General features: G+C 41.3%; 1 protein-coding gene and 1 non-coding gene across 2 annotated transcripts in view; both read left to right on the forward strand.

The window, feature by feature from the left end:
• LOC131251960 (putative disease resistance RPP13-like protein 1) overlaps positions 1-27,651 on the forward strand; it is a 91,559-nt gene that overhangs the window by 16,877 nt on the left and 47,031 nt on the right. Inside the window, exon 2 of the mRNA XM_058252939.1 lies at positions 14,746-15,976. Within this exon, the coding sequence (XP_058108922.1) occupies positions 15,274-15,976 (703 nt within the window). The 5' untranslated portion in view covers positions 14,746-15,273. The remainder of the gene's footprint in view (positions 1-14,745; positions 15,977-27,651) is intronic.
• LOC131252429 (small nucleolar RNA R71) lies at positions 10,986-11,092 on the forward strand. The gene has a single exon (XR_009174450.1). It is a non-coding gene; the product is annotated as a small nucleolar RNA R71 (small nucleolar RNA).

Raw genomic sequence — 27,651 nt, forward strand, 5'->3', positions numbered from 1 at the left:
ATTTGGTTGGGTCAAGCTCAGGTTAATCCTTTTGTTGGGTCAAGCTCAGGTCCCAACCACGCAACACTCATGCCGATCCAAAGTAGCAACGCAGGTAAAAGGGATATTGAAAGCACTGGCTCCACAATCTTATCATTAGTAAGGAGTTCATTAAAAAATAAATCACTTAGCTGGTTGGTAGAGACACTTTTAATTGAGAGAGAGAATGAGTGATTGACTTTGCTGCTGTGATTCTTAGTTGTGGTCATAGAATCTATTCTTGGTTGATGATTTTTCATGTTAGATTTTTAAATTTGAAATGCCAACTTTAGAAAAAAAATAAAACTCTAAGCACATCCTCAAATAATTTAAAAGCGATTCACATTCCCTAATGTTCTCCTCATTTTGATCTAGTAAACATGTTCGATACATGACTAGAATCGTTGACAAATTGGAGTAATTTACAACTTATCACCTAGTTAAAATGAGGCAAACCAAATGATTTATCTGCATCATGCAACTTGAACTAAGGCAGACTCCCTTACAAGGGCGCCCAAAAAAAGTTCCACCGTAGGTAGGGGTCAAAGTGGGTCCGGCCTATGTCCAAGTCCACTTAGGTTGGACTTTTGCTAAGGCTAATGGGCCATAGGTTGGGGTTAGACATGAGTTTTGAACCCTGATGAGTTAATTAGAACAAGACTTAATTGTTCATGTATAAAAGGCTTTATATCATTGGGGGTGCATGTGGTTTGCCTGTGCGAGTTTGATTCCTTTCTCCATGTTTTACCCAATGCATGTGGTTTTCAAGTGATTACATGCATCCGCAGGAATTAGTCTCATCTTAAAAAGGAATGGAGAAGTTTTCAAGTGATTACATGCATCCACGGGAATTAGTCTCATCTTAAAAAGGAATGGAGACACCCTGTCGGCATAAATGAAAATAAATAAAATAAAAAATCATTAGAGGTGCAACTTGGGCAAGTTGGGTTGGGTTGAGGGGTCAACCCAACACAAACCTGACCCGACCTCAAGAGGACCTGACTCACAACCTGATCCAACCGAAATTCCAACCTGAGGTGCCTGACCCGAATTCCTCTGTACTCAAACCAGACCTGGCCCAAATACATGTAATTGTTCCAAACCCGATCCATATTTGCTCAAATCAGGTCAGGGTCTTACAAGCCCTATACATCACACCACCTTCTAGCCTAATTATATTGACATTCTTCGGATGGATAGTAGAGTAGTGGATTTCTTATTTATTGGGCTATGCTAGGACTAACACAGGTGTTATGGGCTGTGCCTGAATTTTGAAAATTGAATATTATTTTAAAATATATGAGGTTCTAAATTCTTGAGTTATTGACACAGTTTATAAAAATAGATTTGGGTAACTAAACTCAATTAAAATCGAAGTGATTCTGGTCCCATTAGGCCGAAAATGGCACATAACGAGCTACATGTACCGGTTTTTGGCCAATACTTTAAACCTTGCCAAGAATCTTTCTGGTGAAAGATTTAAAGTTTTAAAATTCTATTATGAAATATATGTTGGGATTCTCACCCCAAGTATAAACCGTTTCTGGTTGATTGAGGAATGGATCTTTCTTATTCTGGTTAAAATGAATTCCTTCCTTGCCGCATCTTCTCTTACCTTAATCGCACGTTATTCTTGGAATAGGAAACTCAACCAGCTGATACCATGGAAACCTCATTGCAAAGCATCAGTTGGTTCAAATGGGGCCCATGGGTGATTAATCCAGCTATTGATCAAATGGCTCTTATTGCTGATTGACCAGGTCCCTGCCCAGATTAGAACATCAAAATCATCCAATCATTAGCAATACTTGAGTTGGATGGGGACAATTTCCATTGTCTTTTCTTAACCTTTCAAACAAAGAGTTTGGAAAATCTGATCATGGAACACATCAGATCAACAGTCCAGATTGCCCAAGCCATGGGCCATTCTTGTGAAAGCTAAGCACATATGCAAATCCTTGGGTCCAGATCATATTATTATTCCATTCCTTTATTTAGAATAACTATCTAAACTTGAAGTGGAGGGAAGGTTTTGGATCAATCATTGAGTAAAGAGTAGATGAAACAACTTACATTGAATCAAACACTTCCTATAAAATGCATTTGAATTTAAGTTATACCAACAACAGCAAAACAGCATTTATATCTTTCCATACCCTTAACCCCCCCTTCCCCCTTCTCAATTCCATATCTTAAAAAGTCCTTAACTTTTCCTATATCTACACCTCCTTCAACTCAAATTCCTCCCTTCTTCCCATCAATACCAAAAACAAACAACATGGTTGATGCACTGGTCTCATTTGCAATAGAGAATTTGGGCAATGTTCTTGTAGATGAGGTGGCTTTGTCAGTGTGCGTCACCAACGATATTGAAAAGCTTTCCAGTACATTCAAGTCAATTCAAGCTATGCTTGAAGATGCTGAGTCTCAGCGATTAAAGAGCAAAGCAGTGAATATTTGGTTGGAGAAGATCAAAGATGTGGCCTATGATGTGGACGACATAATAGATGAGTGGATGACGTCGGAAGCTCTCAGATCACAAGCAGCCGATGAAGGTGATGTGTCCTGTTTTAGCAAGAACAATGTAAGAAGCTTCCTCTCCCCTATTACTTGCTTTAATCATGTTATGTTATGACATAGAATTGGAAGTAGGATGTTCACTCCCCAAGTATAGGGTTGTGATGTAGTAATAAACTCGGTAAGACCGAGGTCGAATCCACAGGGACTGATACCTGTACGTTATCTGAAACCAAGTAGAACTAGAACTAGACTAAGATGTGATCTAAACCAAATAGAATTTAAGGAATAATTGTGGAATAATTATCTAAAACTTTAAGGAATTCAGAGGAAGGAAACTAGGGATTCAGAGGATCAACTTGTAGAGATCAGGGAGATCTTATGCCTGCTTCAAAAATCATGAAAATTAAACTGAACTTCTTCTGATATAATTTTAAAGAGATGAAAGGTATATGAATTAGAATGGATTCCATCACCACACCATGCCCAGGAGACAAAGTTAACAAAAGAATTAAACTAATTACCAACCAATCAACATGCCATGAAGGTCAAGAAGGGTACCATCATCCAACCATGCCCAGGAGACGATGGTGAACAACAGGGCCTCCTGACGTCATAAACATCAAAAGAGAAAAAGAAATATTCAAAGCCATTGCAAACTTATTGTAATTTCAGTCACAACAGACCATTAAAGACTAAGAAAATATTCCTTTAATAATCAACTTAAAATCAAATTCAGTTCAGAAATTTAAATTAAACGCATGAAACAGTATCTCCCATCTCGCTACAGGCTTCACCTCTTAGCCCTAGCTAAGAGGTTTAGCCACACATGAATGGGCTAAGTCTTAAAAAATAAAAGAAATATAAAGAAAAAGAAGAAGAAAAACCATACTGCTTCACTTCTCTCTCTCCGTTCCTCAGCTTTTTCTTCTTTTCTTCTTCTTTTCTTCCGTTCCCCTTGCAATCGTCCAAGCCCTCGTCCCCCCACGTTTTTTCCCTTCCTTCCTTTTCTGTTTATATTATATACGTCATGGGCCACTTGCGTGCGTAGCCTTTACGCACAGAAGAAACAGGTGCGGAAGTTTTACGCACTGCGAAACAGAAAGTGCGTAATAGACTTACGCTGGATGTTTGGTGGGGCCCACTTTAGCTGTCATTTGATAGATCCATACTGTTCATCATCTTCTCCTCGGAATTTCGTCTAGAGATGGTCTACTTTGATTGTCCGTTGATGTGGCCCAAGAGGGAACTACTGTTGTAACGGCATTTGAATGGTCCCCTTAAGATCACTGTAGCGGACATGTATGCGTGTACAGCTGAAAACAGTCAAAATGGTTCTGACAAGAAAGGGCGCCTCTATATGATGGACGGTTCAGATCGGACCTCCGATCATCACTAGTGGGCCAGGACGACTTGGAACCTCCGGTATTTTCGCCTGCGAAACAGAGCATCGCAATTGATGCTATGACGATGGTGGGCCCATTTATCGAACTCGACAGAGAAATCCACTCCGTTAATTGCAATATTCTCGAAAAACCAGGTGGGAATCACTATTTTTTGATCGAATTCGGTGTGGCCCATGAGATTATCTACTCCGCCGTCCATCTTGTGTTTGAACGGTAATCTGCCTGTCCGTACGTTCATGGGTCGAAAAGGACACCTAGGTGACGGTTACGTCTACCCAAGAGATTCAATGGACAGTCTGGATCATCCATTTGGATGATGAGTGGGCCGTATTACTGAAAAACGGACGAACAGCGTCCGTCCGCTGTTACTTTGCAAGAAGGAGACGGATCAGCCAGTCTTTGACCGGGCTGACCGTCCGGTGAGCGTCCAGCGCACCTAAGCACTGTGCACACTCAAGTGCAGGTGCGGTCCACTATGATGTTCTCAAGAAATCTGTACCGTCCATCCTTTTCCCCATCTAATTTAAGATGTTGAGTCCGAAATTGAAACGTATCCAGAGCTCAGGTGGGCCCCAAATCAAGGGTTTATGGGTTGATCTGTCTGTTGGGACACTTGCACAGGGTTTGAATGGATGAAATTCGACGTGTACGGTTAATTTATGGTCCTCAGGCGATGTATGAATTTTCGAGCTGAACGGATGGTGGGAACCCTGTGTTCTTGCACTCTGGATGTCTTTCGGGCCACTTGAGCTTTAGTTTCTCGATTTTCTTGGATCCCTGGCGTGCAAACATGTCGATCTTGGTCTCCTGGGATCCGTCGCTTGTCTTAGTGACTTCAGACCGTTAAATCCATACTTTTAGTACCCTTTCCCAGTCCGGGCTCGTAAATACGCCCCGTATCACAAACATGATTAAATCAGCCATTAAACGGAATTATACTTGTAAATCTAAGTAATAACTGGGGTCTAATATGCAATATTTGACCCTCAACACAACCCCCAACTAGCATTTTGCTAGTCCCGAGCAAAGTATGCGGAAGATAAGTTGAAAATTGCAGAACACATTTTATAAACTCAAGTGATTTTTGAAAATAATCCAGAAATAGAAGTCTATGATTCATGATTGTTGGCATTACTTTCTCCTGAAATCAAGCTCACAGTAAACTTCATAATCAAGTTCAAATATTAATCCCTTAATTCGAGCAATTCTAAACATTGAATTCCATGGATGCATAGTCTAATCTCGACTTATCAACATTAAGATTCACCTATCTATTTAAGGATATCATTGTTAACCAATAAGAGAATTCACAATAACCCAAACTTGTCTCAGACATTATCTTCTTTTTTATTTTTTATTTTTTTTTTTCTTTCATTAAAAGTAATGCCAATCAGGGGAATCAAATCCTCACCTATAGGGAGCAAACTTATGGTAAAGACTTCACACCCACTCTTTATTAAATATCATCCATGGGGAATCGAATCCTCACCTATAGGGAGCAAACCTATGGTAAAGACTGTTCGCCCAATCCATTTAATTCTCAGGTTAGTTCCTTTTAAGCTTAGTGATCACCAAACTAATCCTTCAATATCGAATGAAACCTTAATGTGTAAGCGAGATGTGACATGTAAAATTATGATCCAATCAATGTTTAAAACTGCTGATCATGGATTAAGAGTTCTAAGTTAACTGTGAAATCTAACAAATAGTTACATCCAAGAGTCATAAATTCCAACATCACTTATCTCGTAATTCTAAATCCAAGATGGCTGTCAAACTCTCTTCGAATTCATACGACATTCTAGAAAAATTTACACAATTTCTGCTCAAGACTAAGAAAACACTGATTAGGAAACCTAATCTCCCACCCCCAACCTAGAATCTACATTGTCCTCAATGTAAATGATATGAGCATGCAATGCCCTTGGGACAACCAAAAGTAAATATGAAGTGATGGGAAGATAGTACCTGGATGATGAATTGAGAGACACTTTCCAAGAGATCGCTGTATGGGTGTCAGTCAGCACGAGGGAGAAGGCAACACAAAAATAAAAATAAAATCCTACCTATACCACTTTCATAGGTGCTCTCGATTGCATTTAGCATATGTAACAAGCCTTTAAACCCCTAGGTTACCCCTAGTGGACGAGTTGTAGTCTCGTGAGGGTTTGCAGCAATGTTACCCACAAACATTGAACTAACTAATGATAAAAACGAAATGAAATGAAGAGCTGGGTTACCTCCCAGGAGCGTTAAGTTTACCATCTTCAGCCAGACAAATAAAGCAACTTCCCTAGTCCTATGAAAGCGATAAACCCACCTATACCTCCATCAGACTAGGAGATCAATCCTGGTAAACAGGATCAGTCAGAGGTATGGACATGTCCTCTGAATCAAATTTCTCGACAAATGGTTTCAATCGATGTCCATTGACTTTAAATTCCTTGCTATTGTTGGGATCTCTAATTTTAACGGCCCCATGAGGAAAAACAGTAACAATAATGTAAGGGCCGGTCCAACGAGATCGAAGCTTACCCAGAAAGAGATGTAATCGAGAATTGTACAAAAGGACCTTCTGACCAGGCGTGAATGATTTTCGCAAAATGTGTTGGTCATGAAATGCTTTCATCTTGTCCTTGTAAATTCTCGAATTATCGTACGCATCATTCCGGATTTCCTCCAGTTCATTCAATTGAAGTTTGCATAGCGAGCCAGCGTTGTCCAGATTGAAATTAAGATTTTTGATCGCCCAGTACGCTTTATGTTCCAGCTCCACAGGCAAGTGACAAGCTTTTCCATAGATAAGTCTAAAGGGAGACATTCCAATAGGGGTTTTAAAGGCAGTACGGTATGCCCATAAGGCATCGGTCAATCGGATTGACCAATCCTTACAATCAGGGTTAACCGTTTTCTCCAAAATGTGTTTAATTTCTCTATTAGAAATCTCAGCTTGCCCACTTGTCTGTGGGTGGTACGGGGTACTCACCTTATGAGAGATACCGTATTTCTTCATTAAGCTCTCAAATGGTTTATTGCAAAAGTGTGAGCCCCCATCACTAATAATGGCTCGAGGCGTTCCGAATCGAGAAAGGATGTTTTCTTTTAGGAATTTAATGACCGTGCGATGGTCATTAGTTTGACACGGAATCGCTTCGACCCATTTAGTGACATAATCCACAGCGAGCAAAATGTACAGATTTCCAAACGATTGGGGGAATGGTTCCATAAAATCGATGCCCCAGCAATCAAATGCTTCAATGATAAGGATGGGATTCAAAGGCATCATATTTCGACGGGACAATGCTCCCAATTTCTGACAATGCTCACAAGCTTTGCAAAACTCATGAGTGTCCCTAAACATAGTGGGCCAGTAAAAGCCACACTGCAGAATCTTGGTCGTGGTCTTTTTAGCAGAAAAGTGACCACCACAGGCCTGTGAATGACAGAAGGAGATGACGCTCTGATGCTCATCGTCTGGTACACATCTCCTTAGAATTTGGTCTGAGCAATATTTAAATAAGTAAGGATCATCCCAGAAAAATTTGCGCACCTTGGTGAAGAATTTCTTCTTATCTTGCGCAGTCCACTGTGTCGATATGGAACCAGTGGCAAGATAATTAGCAATATCAGTGAACCAAGGAGAATGGGAGACTCTGAACAGTTGTTCATCAGGGAACATATCATTGATATGGGTCGCCTCAAAGGAATTAGAGGTATTAAGGCGAGAAAGGTGATCGGCCACTACGTTCTCTACTCCCTTTTTATCTTTAATTTCCAAATCAAATTCTTGGAGTAGAAAGATTCATCGTATCAAATAGGGCTTAGAATCATTCTTAGAAAGAAGATACTTAAGTGCCGCATGATCTGTGTAAATAATGATCTTGGATCCGATCAAGTAGGACCTAAATTTGTCCAAGGCGAACACTACAGCTAAGAGTTCCTTTTCCGTAGTCGAGTAGTTCACCTGGGCAGAATTTAAAGTTCTACTTGCGTAATGAATGACGTAGGGCCTCTTATCTTTTTTCTGGCCTAGGACTGCCCCAAGAGCATAATCAGAAGCGTCGCACATAAGCTCAAAAGGAAGGCTCCAGTCGGGTGGCTGCATGATAGGTGCAGTGGTTAACGTGCCCTTAAGCTTGGTGAAAGCTTCCTGGCATTGCTCAGTCCACTCGTAGGGAGCATCCTTTTGAAGAAGATTACATAAAGGACGAGAGAAGACTAAAGTCATTTATGAATCGCCAGTAAAATCCTGCATGTCCTAAGAAGGATCGCACGTCTCTGATGTTCTTGGGTGGAGGTAGGTTAGAGATAAGATCGATTTTTGCCTTATCTACCTCGATTCCCTTGGACGAGATGATATGCTCAAGGACAATTCCCTTCTGAACCATGAAATGACACTTCTCCCAATTAAGTACCAAGTTCTTTTCTTCACATCTTTTCAGCACACATTTAAGACTTTCCAAGCACTTGCTGAAAGATGGACCGTAAACAGAGAAATCGTCCATGAAGACCTCTAGATATTGCCCCACCATGTCAGAAAAGATACTAAGCATACATCACTGAAAGGTGGCAGGGGCATTACATAGTCCGATGGCATCCTTCGGTAGGCAAAGGTGCCGTAGGGACATGTAAAGGTGGTCTTTTCCTGGTCTTCAGGGGCTATCTCTATCTGGTTGTAGCCCGAATACCCGTCAAGGAAACTGTAATAGGAATGACCAGCTAACCTTTCCAGGATCTGATCAATGAATGGTAAAGGAAAGTGGTCTTTCCTCGTGACGGTATTCAACTTCCTGTAGTCAATGCACATTCTCCAATCAGTAGTGACTCTAGTTGGCACAAGTTCATTATTAGCATTGGCTACGATGGTGATTCCGGACTTCTTAGGGACCACTTGAGTTGGGCTCACCCATTGACTATCAGATATAGGGTATATAATACCCACGTCCAATAGTTTAAGAACCTCGGCCTTAACTACTTCCTTCATGTTTGGATTTAGTCTACGTTGTGGTTACCGAGCGGTTTTGCATTATCCTCAAGATATATGCGGTGAGTACAAATCGAGGGATCGATTCCCTTGAGGTCCGCTATCGTCCATCCCAGGGCTCCTTTATGCTCAATGAGAGTGGATATGAGCATACTCTCCTGTTCTTTCTCCAGGTGGGTAGAGATCGCCACTGGGTATGTCTCATCTTGACCTAAATAGGCATATTTCAAATCAGAGGGCAAAGGTTTTAGGTCAAGCTTAGGCGGCTTGAGGTTAGACGGTAGAGGCACTACATCGGTTTGTGGCAATTCTTCAAATTGTGGCCTCCACCGGTTAACTTCAAGTACCGGTGCAGTATCAAGCAAGGCGCACGTCTCCCTAATCATGTCATCATCAAAATCATGGGAGTGGGCCAGGCACGTCTCTAGATGGTCGGAGGATAATGTTAGAGGTGTCGTATCTTCCACGAAAGAGTCAATCATGTTAATGTCGTGGAAATCGTCATCCTCCTCTAAGTTTCTGCCGTTATTAAAAAAAATGTTTGACTCCAGTGTCATATTCCCAAAAGACATAGTTATGACACCATTCCTGCAATTGATAATTGCATTTGAAGTAGTAAGGAATGGGCGGCCAAGAATGACGGGGATCTGAGTGCTTATGTTATTGATGGGTTCAGTGTCCAGGATGATAAAATCTACAGGGTAGTAAAATCTATCAACTTGGACCAACACATCCTCGATTATCCCTCTTGGTACATGAACAGAGCAATCAGCAAGTTGTAGTGTGGTTAGGGTGGGTTTTAATTCACCCAAACCTAACTGTTTGTATACCGAGTAGGGAATCAGATTGACGCTCACTCCTAAGTCAAGAAGTGCGTGATCAATTCGATGGTTCCAGATTACACATGATATGGTTAGGCTACCAGGATCTTTGAATTTTCTTGCTTTAGGATAGCACTCACTTTCTCAGTCAAGAAAATTTTCTTTTGAATACTTTACCGTCTTTTGGTCGTGCATAAGTCTTTCAGAAATTTGGCATATGAAGGAATCTGTTTCACGACATCAAGTAGAGGAATGTTGACTTTCACTTGTTTCAACACCTCTAGAATATCCTGAGAGTTAGAGAGAGGTTTTGGTGAAACCAACCGTTGGGGGAACGGAGCAACTGGCTTCTCTAGAAGTTTCGGTTCTAATTTTTGTGGGGCATCACTGGATCCATCATTATTGTCCTCTTCTGATTCTTGAGGTTTTTCGGGTCTAACCGGAAGAGTTTTATCAATGATCTTCTCACTCCTAAGAGTGGTGATGAATTTAGCGTGCCCCATCTGATTTGAAGAGCTGGAATCATTAATCTCGTACTGCGGTTTAGGATTGGGGAGAGGTTATGCAGGAAGCATCCCCTTTTCTATAACCGTCATACGAGAATCTATCTTTTGCATAAAATCTGTAATTCCCCGCATTGCCTGAGCCAGCTCTTGTATGGAATTTTGAACCGGTTCCTCTTGAGGTTTCAGTTGATTTGGATTTTGATTGAAGAAACCTTGAGGAGTAGCCGTTTGTCCATTCCTCCAACTAAAGTTTGGATGATTTTTCCAACCAGGATTGTACGTATTGGAGTTAGGTTCAGTAAAAGGTCTTTGATAGTTGTTTACGGCATTGGCTTGTTCATTCAACACTCCTCGAAAGGCGGGTATTGTAGGACAATTTTCAGTTGTATGAATGTTGCAATCACAGATGCCGCAAACAATTTCATTAACCTTATCCTTCTTTCCTTTCATGGCCTCAACTTTCCTTATGAGCGTAGTCACTTTACACTTGAGATCATCCTCTTCTTTCAAGAGATATAATCCACCTTTCTCCTTTAATTGAGTCGGCCTAGACGTGGTGTTTGATTTTGGGTAATAGTCCCAAGATTGTGTTTTTTCAGCCAGACTGTAGAGGTAGACCTATACCTCGTCGACATCTTTATTAATGAACTCTCCATTACACATTGTTTCGACCATTTGGCGCATGGAAGATATCAGTCCATCATAGAAAAAATTTGTAATACGCCACGTTTCAAATCTGTGTTGTGGGCATGAACTGACCAAATCTTTGAACATTTCCCAACATTGGAAGAATGTTTCATCTTCCTTTTGGGCAAAGTTCATTATTGCTTTTATGAGGATAATCGTTTTATGATGTGGGAAGAATTTTTTTATGAATTCCCTCTACATGTCGTTCCAAGTGCCAATGGATCTAGGACGCAGTGAATGTAACCACATCTTAGCTTTCTCTTTTAAGGAAAAAGGAAAGAGTTTCAGCCTAATTGTATCCTCAGATACATTAGGAAAATATAATGTAGCTATAATCTCATCGAACTCTTTCAAATGTAAATATGGACTCTCTGATTCAAGTCCATGAAATTTGGGAAGGAGTTGGATAACTCCCGGCTTGATGTCCATTTGTCCTGTGTTTTCAGGGAAAATCATGCATGAGGGCATACTCACTCCCGCCGGTTGTAGATAATCTCGTAAAGTACGAGGCGGGGGTGCCTGATACACCTCGTTCTCATCTTGGGTATCATCCACCCTTGGTGGAAGTAGAGGAGGTTGGTCTTCAGCCATAACTTCAGTTAACTCAGAAGATTTCGAGCGGTGTCTAGTTCTGCGATGGATAGTCAACCCCTCAACCAATCCTCCTTCAGTCAAGAGACGACTAGTGTCGTCACGGGCCCACTTGGGCATGAAACACTCGCAACCCTCAATTAAAAACCTAATCCTAAGAAAGGAAAAGAAAATCTAGAAAGAAAGAGAGAGTTGGAAAGAAATTACCAAATTGGAGTCTTAAGTTAAAACCTGCAAAATAAAACAAAATAAGTTAGATTTTAAAAAGAGAAGAACAATCCTTTAAAAGAAAAATAGCAGTAAATTGATTTCTAAAAGAAGGAATTCCTAAAAGAAAGTGAAAATTTCTAAAATAAATTAGGAAAGACCTAAACTGGAAAGTAAATTACTAAAAGAGAACTAAAAAATAGAAAGTAGGGAAGGAGCTTACCGAATTAGAAATTTCTATCTTAAAAGCCTACAAAATAGGAAGGTTAGTTTTTAAACAAACAAAAATTCTACAAGTAGAAAATTTCTAAAAGTGAATTAGGAAACAAAGTTAGATTCTAAAAGAATTAAAATTAGAAAATAAAAAAACAAAAGAGGAAAGTTTCCAAAAATAAACTACTTCCTAAAAATAGAAAAATACTAGAATTAAAAATTTTCAAAATTTAAACCCTAATTCTAAAAAGTAGAAAAAGTAGAGAGATTAGGAAGGAATTACCAATTGAGAAACTTATGTCAGGATCCTATAAAACAGGGAAACAAGTTAGTTCAAAAAGTCTACAACTAAAGCTAGTCAAATTTTAATCTTAAATTAATTCTAAACCTAATTAATTTCAGAAAATCGCAACCGATCATCAGGCCTCAAAACTTGTTCACTCCCCAAGTATAGGGTTGTGATGTAGTAATAAACTTGGTAAGACCGAGGTCGAATCCACAGGGACTGATACCTGTACGTTATCTGAAACCAAGTAGAACTAGAACTAGACTAAGATGTAATCTAAACCAAATAGAATTTAAGGAATAATTGTGGAATAATTATCTAAAACTTTAAGGAATTCAGAGGAAGGAAACTAGGGATTCAGAGGATCCACTTGTAGAGATCAGGGAGATCTTATGCCTGCTTCAAAAATCATGAAAATTAAACTGAACTTCTTCTGATATAATTTTAAAGAGATGAACGGTATATGAATTAGAATGGATTCCATCACCATACATGCCCAGGAGACAAAGTTAACAAAAGAATTAAACTAATTACCAACCAATCAACATGCCATGAAGGTCAAGAAGGGTACCATCATCCAACCATGCCCAGGAGATGATGGTGAACAACAGGGCCTCCTGACGTCATAAACATCAAAAGAGAAAAAGAAATATTCAAAGCCATTGCAAACCCATTGTAATTTCAGTCACAACAGACCATTAAAGACTAAGAAAATATTCCTTTAACAATCAACTTAAAATCAAATTCAGTTCAGAAATTTAAATTAAAGGCACAAAGTAGGATCTCCCATCTCGCTACAGGCTTCACCTCTTAGCCCAAGCTAAGAGGTTTAGCCACACATGAATGGGTTAAGTCTTAAAAAATAAAAGAAATATAAAGGAAAAGAAGAAGAAAAACCATACTGCTTCACTTCTCTCTCTCCGTTCCTCAGCTTTTTCTTCTTTTCTTCTTCTTTTCTTCCGTTCCCCTTGCAATCGTCCAAGCCCTCGTCCCCCCACGTTTTTTCCCTTCCTTCCTTTTCTGTTTATATTATATACGTCATGGGCCACTTGCGTGTGTAGCCTTTACGCACAGAAGAAACAGGTGCGGAAGTTTTACGCACTGCGAAACAGAAAGTGTGTAATAGACTTACGCTGGATGTTTGGTGGGGCCCACTTTAGCTGTCATTTGATAGATCCATACTGTTCATCATCTTCTCCTCGGAATTTCGTCTGGAGATGGTCTACTTTGATTGTCCGTTGATGTGGCCCAAGAGGGAACTACTGCTGTAACGGCATTTGAATGGTCCCCTTAAGATCACTGTAGCGGACATGTATGCGTGTACAGCTGAAAACAGTCAGAATGGTTCTGACAAGAAAGGGCGCCTCTATATGATGGACGGTTCAGATCGGACCTCCGATCATCACTAGTGGGCCAGGACGACTTGGAACCTCCGGTATTTTTGCCTGCGAAACAGAGCATCGCAATTGATGCTGTGACGATGGTGGGCCCATTTATCGGACTCGACAGAGAAATCCACTCCGTTAATTGCAATATTCTCGAAAAACCAGGTGGGAATCACTGTTTTTTGATCGAATTCGGTGTGGCCCATGAGATTATCTACTCCGCCGTCCATCTTGTGTTTGAACGGTAATCTACCTGTCCGTACGTTCATGAGTCGAAAAGGACACCTAGGTGACGGTTACGTCTACCCAAGAGATTCAATGGACGGTCTGGATCATCCATTTGGATGATGAGTGGGCCGTATTACTGAAAAACGAACGAACAGCGTCCGTCCGCTATTACTTTGCAAGAAGGAGACGGGTCAGCCAGTCTTTAACCGGGCTGACCGTTCGGTGAGCATCCAGCGCACCTAAGCACTGTGCACACTCAAGTGCAGGTGCGGTCCACTATGATGTTCTCAAGAAATCCGTACCGTCCATCCTTTTCCCCATCTAATTTAAGATGTTGAGTCCGAAATTGAAACGTATCCAGAGCTCAGGTGGGCCCCAAATCAAGGGTTTATGGGCTGATCTGTCCGTTGGGACACTTGCACAGGGTTTGAATGGATGAAATTCGACGTGTATGGTTAATTTATGGTCCTCAGGCGATGTATGAATTTTCGAGTTGAACGGATGGTAGGAACCCTGTGTTCTTGCACTCTGGATGTCTTTCGGGCCACTTGAGCTTTAGTTTCTCGAGTTTCTTGGACCTCTGGCATGCAAACCTGTCGATCTTGGTCTCCTGGGATCCGTCGCTTGTCTTGGTGACTTCAGACCGTTAAATCCATGCTTTTAGTACCCTTTCCCAGTCCGAGCTCGTAAATACGCCCTGTATCACAAACATGATTAAATCAGCCATTAAACGGAATTATGCTTGTAAATCCAAGTAATAACTGGGGTCTAATATGTAATATTTGACCCTCAACATAGGATAAGGGAGGCAAGGGGTAGATTAGATGATATCGCCAAAGACATGAACCAGTTGGGTCTTAGTGTAAGTGTTGGAGAGGATGAGAATGGATACTCAGGTGAGGCAGAATGAAAATAGAATACGAGAAACAAGCTCCCTAGTTGACAGGCTGTCGATTGTAGGTAGAGAAGATGATAAAAATAAAATCCTAGACTTGCTGCTGAGTGGAAGTAGTCGGGAGGTAACTGAGGTGCCCTTTGTCATTTCTATCGTTGGAATGGGGGGTTTGGGCAAGACATCCCTTGCTAAGCTCGTCTACGACGATGAAAAACTCAAGGAGGAGCGTTTCCCTGTGAAAATGTGGGTCTGCGTATCAGAAAATTTTGATGTGAAACAGATTACGAAATTAATGATAGAATCTGCAACAGGGTCTCCTTGTAATCTTGAAGGCTTGGAAACGATGCAAAGTCATCACCGTGAAATCTTGCATTTAAAGCGATTCTTGCTTGTGCTTGATGACATTTGGAGTGAAGATAGTGGGAAGTGGGATGAACTGAGACTTCCATTCCAAGCTGGTGCAGTTGGGAGTCGAATCATCATAACCACTCGTAGTGAAAAGGTTGCAATGGCGATGTGAAACATCCACATGCACAAATTGGATGTCTTGTCTGATGACAAATGTTGGTTATTATTCAGCAGTAAAGCTCTTAAGCATCGAAGTGCAAGAGAGTGTTCGGAATTAGAAGAGATCGGACGGGAAATCGTAAAAAAATGTGGAGGTGTACCACTCGCCCTAAATGCAATAGGGAGTGCCATGCAGTTGAAAAGTACAAGAAGTCAGTGGGAGCTTGTCTTGGAAAGTGAAACATGGAATTTAGCTGATGTCATGGAAGGAATTTTACCAGCTTTGTTACTCAGCTACTACGACTTGCCTCCTGCTCTGAAGCAGTGCTTCGCATATTGCTCTATTTTCCCCAAAGATTGGGAGATAGAGAAGGATACAATAGTTAAGTTATGGGTTGCACAAGGCTTCATCGGCTCCGACACAAGCAAAGATATGGAGGAAATTGGTGGGGTGTATTTTGATGATTTATTAAAACGCTCGTTACTCCAAGATGATGGCAACATATTCGGGTGGTTCAAGATGCATGATTTAGTTCATGACCTAGCGCAATTTGTTGCAGGAAATGACTGTTCGATTACGAAGATCACGCAAGGGGCCATTTTTAAGCTAAACAAGGTCCGCCATTCTTCTTTAACATTCACTGGTCCAGCTGCATTTGAAGTGACCTCAATTCCATCCAGCTTTTATAAAGCCCACAAGTTGCGAACATTGCTAATCTTCCACAGTTTATTTCATCATTTACGATGCCTTAGGGCATTGGAGATTCGTGGAGCTAAGATTTCGAGATTACCTCGCACTGTTGGACAGTTGAAGCAATTGAGATATCTCGATTTGACTGGCTTAATGATAGAGGAGTTACCTGAGGAGTTGATTGATTGCATAAATTTACAGAGCTTGATACTCAATTCCTGTGGTTTCCTAAAAAGACTGCCTAGAGAAATCAGGAAATTGATTAGCCTCAGGCATCTAGAACTCCAAAACACGATATTGCTGAAGTACTTACCCAAAGGGATAGGGAAACTAACTTCTCTGCAGACGTTAACAGAAATCATTGTGGGTGGGAACGATGGATGTGAGTTAGGAGAACTGAAACACCTTAACCTCCTTCGGGGAAGTCTACGTATAACCCAATTGCAAAAGGCAATGTCGAGCCAGGACGATGCTATGCAGCCAGATTTGTATAAGAAGACGGAACTTTTATCTCACCTTATCCTATGAATATGAATATGAAGAGGTAGAGGGAGATGAAGAGAAGAAGAGAGCAGAGGTAGTGCTTCAACGACTCCAACCCCATACAAACTTGAAAGTGTTGCAGATAGAGGGTTACAGAGGTTCCAAGTTTCCCGATTGGATAGGGGATCCTTCTTTCTCCAATCTAACCAGAGTGGGACTGTATTATTGCACCGAATGCGAAGAGCTGCCACCTCTGTGGAATCTACCCATGCTCCGTTCCTTGACTATCTACGAGTGTCCACTCTTGAAGCAGCGGTACAAAGAGGGAGGAGATGACAGGCACAAGATTGCACATATCTCTGATCTCTGCATGTGGTAGGATCTGGAGACCACCACCTGTGATGATTTTTTGAGCGCTGTGGGGCCACTTGATGTTTTTTTTTTTAATTTTTAAATAAAATTAATTAGCTGTGTTGTTTATATTTTTCTTTTCATATGTAATGGAAATTGTATTGTATTGTATTTCATTAAGATTGAGAAAAATATATGGACAAAGTGGGACCTCTTTAGAGATACGTAGATCTCACAATAAATAAATGTATTTGTCATGTATTTATCCATAGCATAGAAAGGCATACATGTACAGCTATTCATACATGTTCTACACTATACCAACAATGGTATCCAAGCATCCACCTGATTTTTAATACATACCATCAATTCAGCAACGATTTTCTTGTTAGTGGCTCTGATATCACACACCTGTGCCCCTTTTTGGTTGATATCTATGTGGAAAAGCCTTCTTGAAAGCCTTCACATACACATAGCTATATTTAGACTCTTTGGGGGCGTTTGGATAGTAAGTTACTTTGGATAAGCCATGAGTAGGTTATGTTGTTTCTACTTATTCAGCCCATGAGTATAGTTGGTAAATAACATACCAATCAAAATGTTGAAAAGCATGTTTGGTTTCCTATTTCACGAGTAATTATTCCTCAAATCTGTTTGCTACCCCTCACATCCACCATCCATCATGTGAGGCTTGTATGGCCAACCTTTGATGTGGACCATTCATTATGTGGGCCCCACTTGTGATTTGGGCCGTCCATCATGCGAGGCCCACCTTAGATGTGGGCCATGCATCATTATGCCCCAAACTTTAATGTGCATCCTTCATTGTGCAGGGCCCACCAAAATGTTGGTCATCCATGGAGGCCACCGTCAATGTTATTGTCCATCATGTGGGGCCCATCTTCAATATCCACCACCCATCATGTGGAGCCTACCTTTGATGGGGACTATCCATCATGTGGGCCTCACCTCTAATATGGGCAGTCCATCATGCAGGTCCCGCCTTGGATAAGGGCCACTCATCATTAGGGCCAACCTTTGATGTTGACTTTCCATCATGTGGGGCCTACCTTGATGTGGATCATCCATTATGTGGGGCCCAACATTATTAATTGTCCTTCATGTGGGCCCCACCTTCAATTTGGGTTCCCATTATGTAGGGCTCACCTTGGATGTGGGTCATTTGTCATTAGGAGCTGACCTTTGATATGGGCCGTCCATCATGTGTGGCCACCTGAATATGGGCCATCCATCATGTGGGACTCAGCTTCAATGTTGATGTAGAGCGGGTCGCGAACAGTTACATGGCCAAGATGGATCAGAAAAGGCCCGGTCGACGACAGAAGTGATCCAGACCATCGAACCTTAAATCGGGCGTATCTTGCAATCCGGAATGAGTTATCTGACGTAAAATATATGATTTTGGGGTAGAACGAGCTACTGAAGCCAACCAACCCCGTTATGCCGGGTTGCGCTGCCCGGAATTGCGAAAAACCCCTGGATCGATGGTCGTTTCCCCGTTTTAATTTCGTTTTTACTATAAATAGTAAGTTTTAGTTTGATTATAACTCTTCATCCGTCGGGCTTTAGGAGTTGCGCCCAACGTGAAAAGAGCTTAGAATAATTAGGAGAACGGTTTGGCGAAGCCAAATAGGACACTTACTATTTTTGGCCGAAAACCTTGCGCACTAGTAGACATCACGACCGTCTATAAATAGTAAGTTTACTATTTATAGTAAGTCGCGGATTCTAAGAGTTTGAGTTGTAGTTTGATTCTAATTTCTTTCCCATTGCTTGGTACCCCTATTTAAAGGGTTGTGAACTCATTTTTATTGATCAGTTAATCAATTTCGAATTTATTAGAATTTATTTCTATTTTCTGCTTTCTTTCCTCGTGGATTCGAGAAGTCTCTGTGAGGAGTCCAGAGAAGCTCCGTGGATTCGAGTAGTTATCCTTATCACGTTCATCCCTGCGTCACATATAGCTTTTCATTTTTGTATATTTAATTCCCTTATGCACTAGATGGGGTTTTCAGTTTTGCATGCGTATCTACAAGGGTAAATTAGAATTTTCATGAAGCAGTTCAATTGGCTCGTAGAGCAGAAACACAACTTGCAAGAGCTCCTGCTCGTCCATATCCTTCAACTCGACCCCCCATGACGGGTCCCACGCAGGATCCAGTGCTGCCACGAGGAAAAGACCCAGTACCTCAACTTCCTACAACCGCAAACCGTGATACGGGGAGCGGGTCATCCAGGCCTCAACGTGCAGCACCTACAACAGCGAGTCCGAGTAGGATTCCAAATCCTTATGCTCGGCCAAGGTCGAACAATTGTTACCGCTGTGGCCAACCAGGCCACTTATCAAACACTTGTCCTCAACGTCCCGCAACACACTTGACTATAAACAAAGGGGGCGCTGAAGATGAGGCCGCAGAAAAAGACCATCGCTTTAATGAACATGAATAAATCACTGAAGAAATAGCAGGTAGCGATGAAATGACGGGCGAGGATCGTGGAGAATTTCTAGTTGTGAGGCGACTGCTGTATGCCCCACGAAAGGAATTACATCCACAACGACATAATATATTTCGTACTCGGTGCACCGTCAATGGAAAGGTCTGTGATGTGATCATAGACAGTGGTAGTAGCGAGAACATCATCTCAAGAGTGATGGTGGACAAGTTGCGGCTACCAACGATGAAACATCATTCCTTGTACTCAATTGGCTGGATAAAAAAGGTGAATGAGACCAAGGTAACTGAACAATGCACTATCTCGTTTTCAATTGGTAAAAATTATAAAAATCAAATACTTTGTGACGTGGTCGATATGGAAGCTTGTCATATGTTACTCGGTCGACCCTGGCAGTCGGACCGTGATGTGACCCATCGGGGACGAGATAATGTTTATGTATTTGTCAAGGATAGTCGAAAAATAATCCTTACCCCTATGGCACCAGAGAACCACCCTGAAGCCTCTAAAGTGGAGGGGAGTTCCCTCTTGACTATTCGGAATTTTATGGAAGAATCCAAGGAAACCAGCGAGGTATACGCTGTAGTAGTGAAGGGCGAGGAAGAGGAACCCTCAAATATCCCTTCAAGTTTAAGACTATTGCTAAACGAATTCAAAAAACTCTGGCCTGAGGATTTACCTGATGGATTGCCCCCCATGAGGGACATCCAACATCACATAGACCTCGTCCCTAGGGCTAGCCTGCCCAATCGCCCTTATTATCGGATGAGTCCGAAGGAGTGTGAGATACTTCAGGGACAAGTGGAAGAATTGATCCATAAGGATCTCTTAAGAGAGAGCATGAGCCCATGTGCCGTACCAGCATTATTAACGCCAAAAAAAGATGGAAGCTGGCGCATGTGTGTCGACAGCCGAGCAATCAACAAAATTACCATCAAATATCGGTTCCCAATACCACGGTTGGACGACATGCTCAATATGTTAGAAGGGGCCAAGGTGTTCTCTAAACTAGATCTAAGGAGCGGGTACCATCAAATTCGTATTCGACCCAGTGATGAGTGGAAAATGGCATTCAAGACCAAGGAAGGATTGTATGAGTGGCTGGTCATGTCCTTCGGCCTATCGAACGCACCAAGTACTTTTATGCGTTTGATGAATCAAGTTCTAAAACCGTTCACTGGCCGATTTGTGGTAGTATATTTTGATGACATATTGATATATAGCCAGGATGAGGCGGAGCACAAGAAACATCTCAGGCAGGTGCTACAGGTCCTACAACTTAACAAGTTGTACCTCAACTTGAAGAAGTGTAGTTTTTTAATTGACAGCCTATTGTTTCTAGGATTTGTTGTAACGTCCACAGGCATTCGTGTGGATGATGAAAAGGTGCGAGCTATTAGGGAATGGCCGATCCCGACAAACATTCATGAGGTGAGGAGTTTTCACGGGTTACCGACTTTCTATCGTCGATTTGTGCGAGATTTTAGCACCATAGTCGCGCCTATAACAGATTGCATGAAAAAGGGACCATTCCAGTGGACCGATAAAGCTGATAAGAGCTTTCATGAGATCAAGCATCGTTTGTCTACAACACCGGTCTTGGTGCTTCCTAATTTCGACAAATTGTTTGAGGTTGAGTGTGATGCTTCATACGTCGGAATTGGAGGAGTATTATCACGGGAAGGCAGGCCGGTAGCCTTCTACAGCGAGAAGCTCAGCGAAGCCCGAAAGAAGTAGTCGACTTATGAGCTTGAGTTGTACGCAGTTGTTCAGGCGCTGCGACATTGGCGGCATTATCTGATTCAAAGAGAGTTTGTTTTGTATACTGACCATCAAGCATTAAAGTTTATTAATAGTCAGACTAACGTGAATCGTGTGCATGCTAGATGGGTTGCGTTTTTACAGGAATTCACGTTCGTTCTGGAGCACAAGTCAGGGCAGCAGAACAAGGTGGCTGATGCACTTAGCCGTCGTGCATCACTACTAGTTACAATGAGTAACGAGGTAGTCGGCTTCGACTATCTTAAGGAGCTGTATGCCGAGGATGAAGACTTCAAAGATTCTTGGATGAAGTGTCAAGAAGGTCACCCTAGTGACCTTCATATACAAGACGATTTTCTCTTCAAAGGGAATCGATTGTGCATCCCACAAAGTTCTCTGAGGGAGCAGATTATTCAGGAGCTACATGAAGGTGGCCTTGGTGGACACCTGGGGCGAGACAAGACGCGAGCTCTTGTGGAAGAGCGGTATTACTGGCCGCAATTAATACGCGACGTGGGAAAAGCCGTACAACGTTGTCATGTTTGTCAGACCTCCAAGGGGCAATCTCAGAATACGGGCCTCTACACCCCGTTACCTGTGCCTAACGGTCCTTGGGAGGATTTATCAATGGACTTCGTACTTGGTCTCTCACGAACACAACGTGGCATGGATTTAGTGTTCATGGTGGTAGATCGTTTCTCAAAGATGGCTCACTTTATCCCATGCAAGAAGACCCTCGATGCAACACACGTGGCGAATTTATTTTTCAGGGAGGTCGTTCGGCTACACGGGGTCCCCAAGACCATTACTTTCGATCGTGACACGAAGTTCATTAGCCACTTTTGGCGGACTTTATGGAATCGATTCGATACACGACTTCAATTCAGTAGTGTTTACCACCCACAGACTAATGGGCAGACCGAAGTTGTGAATCGCACGTTGGGAAACTTCCTTCGTTGTATTTCAGGGGAAAAACCGAAGCAATGGAATTTGGCCTTGTCTCAAGCAGAGTTTGCATTCAACAATATGGTGAACCGCTCGACAGGGAGATCACCGTTCCAGATTATTTACGGACGAGTGCCTCGCCACACACTTGACTTGGTCCCTCTACCCAAGCACCCAGGCACGAGCATTGCAGCAGAACATATGGCAGACAAGATCATGGGCATCCATGCAGAAGTGCAGACCAAGCTACATGCCTTGAACGAGAAGTACAAGGAACAAGCGGACAAGCATCGGCGACAAAAAGTGTTCGAGGTAGGCGACCGCGTTATGGTCCATTTGCGCAAAGAGAGATTTCCGACCGGGACGTACAACAAGTTGAAAAATAAGAAGATTGGACCGGTACCAATCATCCGAAAGATCAATGACAATGCTTATGTTGTTGATCTCCCAGATGACATGGCAATCTCACGGACTTTCAATGTCACGGACCTAACCGAGTATCATGAACCAGAGCATGACAAGAACTCGAGGACGAGTTCTTTTGAAGTGGAGGAGACTGATGTAGAGCGGGTCGCGAACAATTACATGGCCAAGATGGATCAGAAAAGGCCCGGTCGACGACAGAAGTGATCCAGACCATCGAACCTTAAATCGGGCGTATCTTGCAATCCGGAATGAGTTATCTGACGTAAAATATATGATTTTGGGGTAGAACGAGCTACTGAAGCCAACCAACCCCGCTATGTCGGGTTACGCAGCCCGGAATTGCGAAAAACCCCTGGATCGATGGTCGTTTCCCTGTTTTAATTTCGTTTTTACTATAAATAGTAAGTTTTAGTTTGATTATAACTCTTCATCCGTCAGGCTTTAGGAGTTGCGCCCAACGTGAAAAGAGCTTAGAATAATTAGGAGAACGGTTTGGTGAAGCCAAATAGGACACTTACTATTTTTGGCCGAAAACCTTGCGCACTAGTAGACATCACGACCGTCTATAAATAGTAAGTTTACTATTTATAGTAAGTCGCGGATTCTAAGAGTTTGAGTTGTAGTTTGATTCTAATTTCTTTCCCATTGCTTGGTACCCCTATTTAAAGGGTTGTGAACTCGTTTTTATTGATCAATTAATCAATTTCGAATTTATTAGAATTTATTTCTATTTTCTGCTTTCTTTCCTCGTGGATTCGAGAAGTCTCTGTGAGGAGTCCCGAGAAGCTCCGTGGATTCGGAGTATTTATCCTCATCACGTTCATCCCTGCGTCAAATGTCCACCACCAATCATGTGGAGACCATCTTTGATGCAGACCGTCCATCATATAGGCCATACCTTTGAAGTGGGTTGTCCATCATACCAGCCCACTTTGCATGTGGGCTTGTTATTATTATGGGCTGACCTTAGATTAGACCGTGTGGGTCCACATTAATATAGGGTCATCCATCGCAGGGGCCCACCTTGTATGTGGACCATCGACCATGTGAGCCCTATGTTCAATGTGAAAAGTTGACCATGTGAGGCCTCCTTAGATGTGGGCCATTTGAGAAAGTCCTTTAACATGGACCAAAAGAGAAGTAGAAAAGTAAAAAATTAAAAAGCTAAAACAAATTACTTATTAAGATAAGTAGATTTTAGCCCATAAGTTACTTTTATAATAATGCTTAGGAAACTAACTTACGAAATAAGTTAAAAAGTAACTTATTTAATTGTATCTAAATGGGCCCTTGGAACTATGTTACTTATGTGAACCGTACATAAGCCCAGCCCATTTTTAACCTTGTCTAAGAAAAAAAATCATACTCATGAAAGAATGGTCAAGTAATTGATGTTGAGAAAATTTTTATTACTGCTATTTTTAGGTAAGAGATCAAGAAAAGCAAATTAAACCTAGTGGACGGACCAGATAGGTGGTTTAAATATAGCTAGGTGCAAAGGGTCGACGTTTAATGCTTATAAGTCCACTAGATCGTTTCTCTTCTTCAAGAGGGCATTCCTACCGAGGTTGCCACCTCCTACACGTGTGCCATGTATAATAAAGATCCAAGCTGTTCAGTTGATAGGTCTGACTATTTGTATCCTCTGGTTTGAAAATCAGGCTGACCCACATGTTATGCGGATTGCATTGTTAGAAACAGTCGAGTGGCACACATGTCAGATCTGAATGTATAAGAAATTCATGAAAAAGATCTGGACCGTTCATCAATTAGATCATATTCTCATCATTCCATGCACTAAAAATTGTGGTAGAAGATTCACTAGGTGAGTCACACGCGTTCAATGAATTTGGATTTTTTTTTTTTTTTTTTTTTAAGATCTATGCTGGCATGTGTGCCTTCGAGTATATAACTTAATTGCTACTCGTGTGGTAACCATCGACATTTCTCTCTCCCCTTCCTTGGGCTGAAATGTCTCTGACTTTGCAACAAATGCACCCCGAGAATATATGTGCAAGATCTGGATCATTCATATGGTGAACCCTAGAGGCATGCCCTAGACTGAAAGTCAGGCCCACTTCAACTAATTAGGTAGGCCATGTGTACTCTGAATATTGATCATTGGTCCATTTTGTTATAACCCCTATATTCTTTTATCCAAGGGTGCCTCATGAGTAGACATATTTGCTTATATTCAAGACATACTTAGATGAATGGCTTAGATCTCACACATGCACCACGTCAAGCCATCAACCATTAAAGCTATTGTCCATGCCCATGAACACTTAACTGTTAAGGACATCCAGCAAGTAGCTTTTAATGATTGGAAATTGTTAAAATTGTAATGCCAAAATTACCCTATTTAGTCACTTTCTTGGGCCCATGTGACCTATGTTTGACATGCTAACACCGCCCAATTGTTAGTGGACCTTTTAAAGATTTCAAGGTTCTCCAAGAGGTGTTCTAAGGGTTTTTTTTTTTTATTCACAATGTATCCAATGTGAGAAGGTCTATTATTAGTATTGCAATAATAGATGATTTGTCTTTTTAAGATTGGAATCAAGAAATTTCGTTGTATATATGAAGAAGGTACTCTATTCCTTAAATTAAAAAAATAATAAAAAAAAAATATCCTTCCTTGCTGGTGAACCTTGTATATCGTGTGTTCTTGTGTAATTGTAGTTTTGAAAATTTCTCCATAACCTTTGTTATGTTTATTGCACACAATCATTGTTATTCCGTGAACCATTTGAATTAAATGGGTGTTTGATTTTAGTGGCATATATCTTGAACGGTGGTTTAGTCACATCAAGTGATCGGTGGTGATTTTAATCGCTTCAAGTGTCACCAGAGCATTTACTAGATTTTATGGGTGTGGAGTAATCCCATATTCAATGGTATGGAATAATCACATACCATATTTTATGGAGGTGGAGGGAGAAATGAAAAGTTGAGTAGTCATGGGCCCAACTAAAGACGGATCATAATGGCCCAATAGTTGGATCAATTAGATGTTTTTAAACTACTCGATTTCCTCTAATGGATTTTGACCACTGAATATTTTCTTTTTATTTATTATTATTATTATTATTATTATTATTTAATATGAATGGTTGATCATGAGACAACTTGTTTGAAGGAACAGTCACAAGGCATATCGAGAACCTAAGCTTGGCAGCATCCGCAATTTGATCATACTAATGTGGAGAGCTGACTGTTGGGAACCCAGATTATCCTCCTCGGTAATGGTTTGATTTTAGGGGGTTTAATGGTTGTTTGTATTTTAGATTCGGATCTTGTGATGTTAAAATTTATAAGATTTGGACCCTATTTTGTAGTTGATAGATATTGACATTCAAGATGAAACTCCTTGTGCATGAGACAATTTTGGAGCTACAGGCTGATGGATGCTTGAATTCTCCCTGCTCAAAGGAAAACATCTGAATTGCAATCAAATTTGAAAAGCAACCATCATGGATTTTAATCAACATGACCCAACTCAAAAGCATATCCGTGTATGGACTTTCTAGCTTATGAAAATCTCATCCTTAGGTAGACTACAGATGAAACTTGCGAGAGCACCATACAACACATACAGAGAGGTGAGCCATCAGGGCATGTGCAATGGTAGGTGTCGTTGCTTCCTGCTGCTAGTGGTGGGATTAATTTGATAGACAGTGTGGAATCCTCAAAATTATGGTAGGTCTCACTCTCCCATGTAGTAGGGCCCACACTTAAAAGGATCTAACGAAATCGATGAACAATGATGATCTAAAACATATGGCAGGGTAGTATTCTAGAGAGAGGTTTCAGCGGTAAGTGCTCGGTCACCACCGTTGGAAGATGGTGGGGCCCATATCTGAGATTTAAATCTATCACAGTGTGGGCCCGAAAATGGATGGATAGCATCATATACGTCGGTGAGGTCCACAAACTGGTGGCCCACTGGTGATTCATTAAGGTGGTGTTAGTGTTCATGTCGACCAGGTCTGTATCCCTGCAACTGTCACCAACAAAAAATGAAGGAAATAAGTTACTTTTAGTAGTTTGAAAAAGATTTTATTTATTTATTTATTTTTATTTTTTTAAAAGGAAGACTGAAATAAATTACTTTTTTCTTAAAAGCTACTCATTTAAATTTAACAACTAAAAAAAGTTACTTATTTGGTAATATCTAGACAGGCCCTACAAGTGCAACTCATGTAGGTTGAGTTGGGTTGAGGGTCAACCCAAGCCTGTCTCAACCAGAGGACCTAACCTTGCCCAAATTCTAACCCGGGGTGTACGGCCTGAAATCCTCGGTACTTGCATTGTCCCAGCCCAAGTACATTTAATTGTTCTAAACTGGACCGTATCTGATCAATTGAACCTAACCCAAATTTGCTCAAATAAGGTCGGTGTTTTCCAACCTGAACCCCACCTAAAGACCTTGACAAGTCCATATATATTATGTAGAGTGGGATGTGGACACTTTCATGGCAAAGTTGGATAGTGACCATTTCCATCATCGTTTGCTTAACCATCTGTGGGGCCCACCATTATGTATGTGTTTTATCCTCTCCATTTATCCATTTTGACAGATCATTTCAGGCCATGAGTTCAAAAAAGAAGCAGAATGCTAGTGTACCACGCCATAGGAAGCAGTGACAATGACTCCCATCATTTCCTACGGCCATAGTGATATTTATTTGCCATTCAACCTGTTTATAAGATCACATAGACCTAGGAGAATGGTAAACATAAATATCAGGTTCAACCAAACCTTTTGTGCCCCAAGAAGTTTTCAATCCATTGAATCCCCACTATCTCATGTGGTGAGGTCCACTTGAGCCTTCCATCTACTCCTTTTTAGGCTCATCCTCTAAAATGAAATGTTAAGATAAATGGACAACATGGATAAAACACATACATCATGGTGGGCCAGACATGAGAGCCCCTTTTAGGATTGTCACTCTCTGGCTAAGTCCTGGTATGGGTGTTACCCAGGTAATACCTCAGGGCCTATTTGTTAACGCTGAATTTTCGTGCTTAACACAGAGTTTGGAAAATTTTCCATGTTTAGTCATTATTAATTTTTTAATCCCTTCCTTCCGGGAGAGATTTTCTTCCTTTCGTTATACACATCCTAACTTTTAAAATGGGGCGCTTCTCTGAGCCCACCATGATGTATGTGTTTCATCCACTCCATTCATCCACTTGTAAAGGTTATTTTAGGGCTTGATACCAAAAATGAGAGGAATATAAATCTCAGGTGGACCACACCACAGG

Source organism: Magnolia sinica, chromosome 7 (assembly GCF_029962835.1).
Source record: "Magnolia sinica isolate HGM2019 chromosome 7, MsV1, whole genome shotgun sequence".
Classification (NCBI taxonomy): Eukaryota; Viridiplantae; Streptophyta; class Magnoliopsida; order Magnoliales; family Magnoliaceae; genus Magnolia; species Magnolia sinica.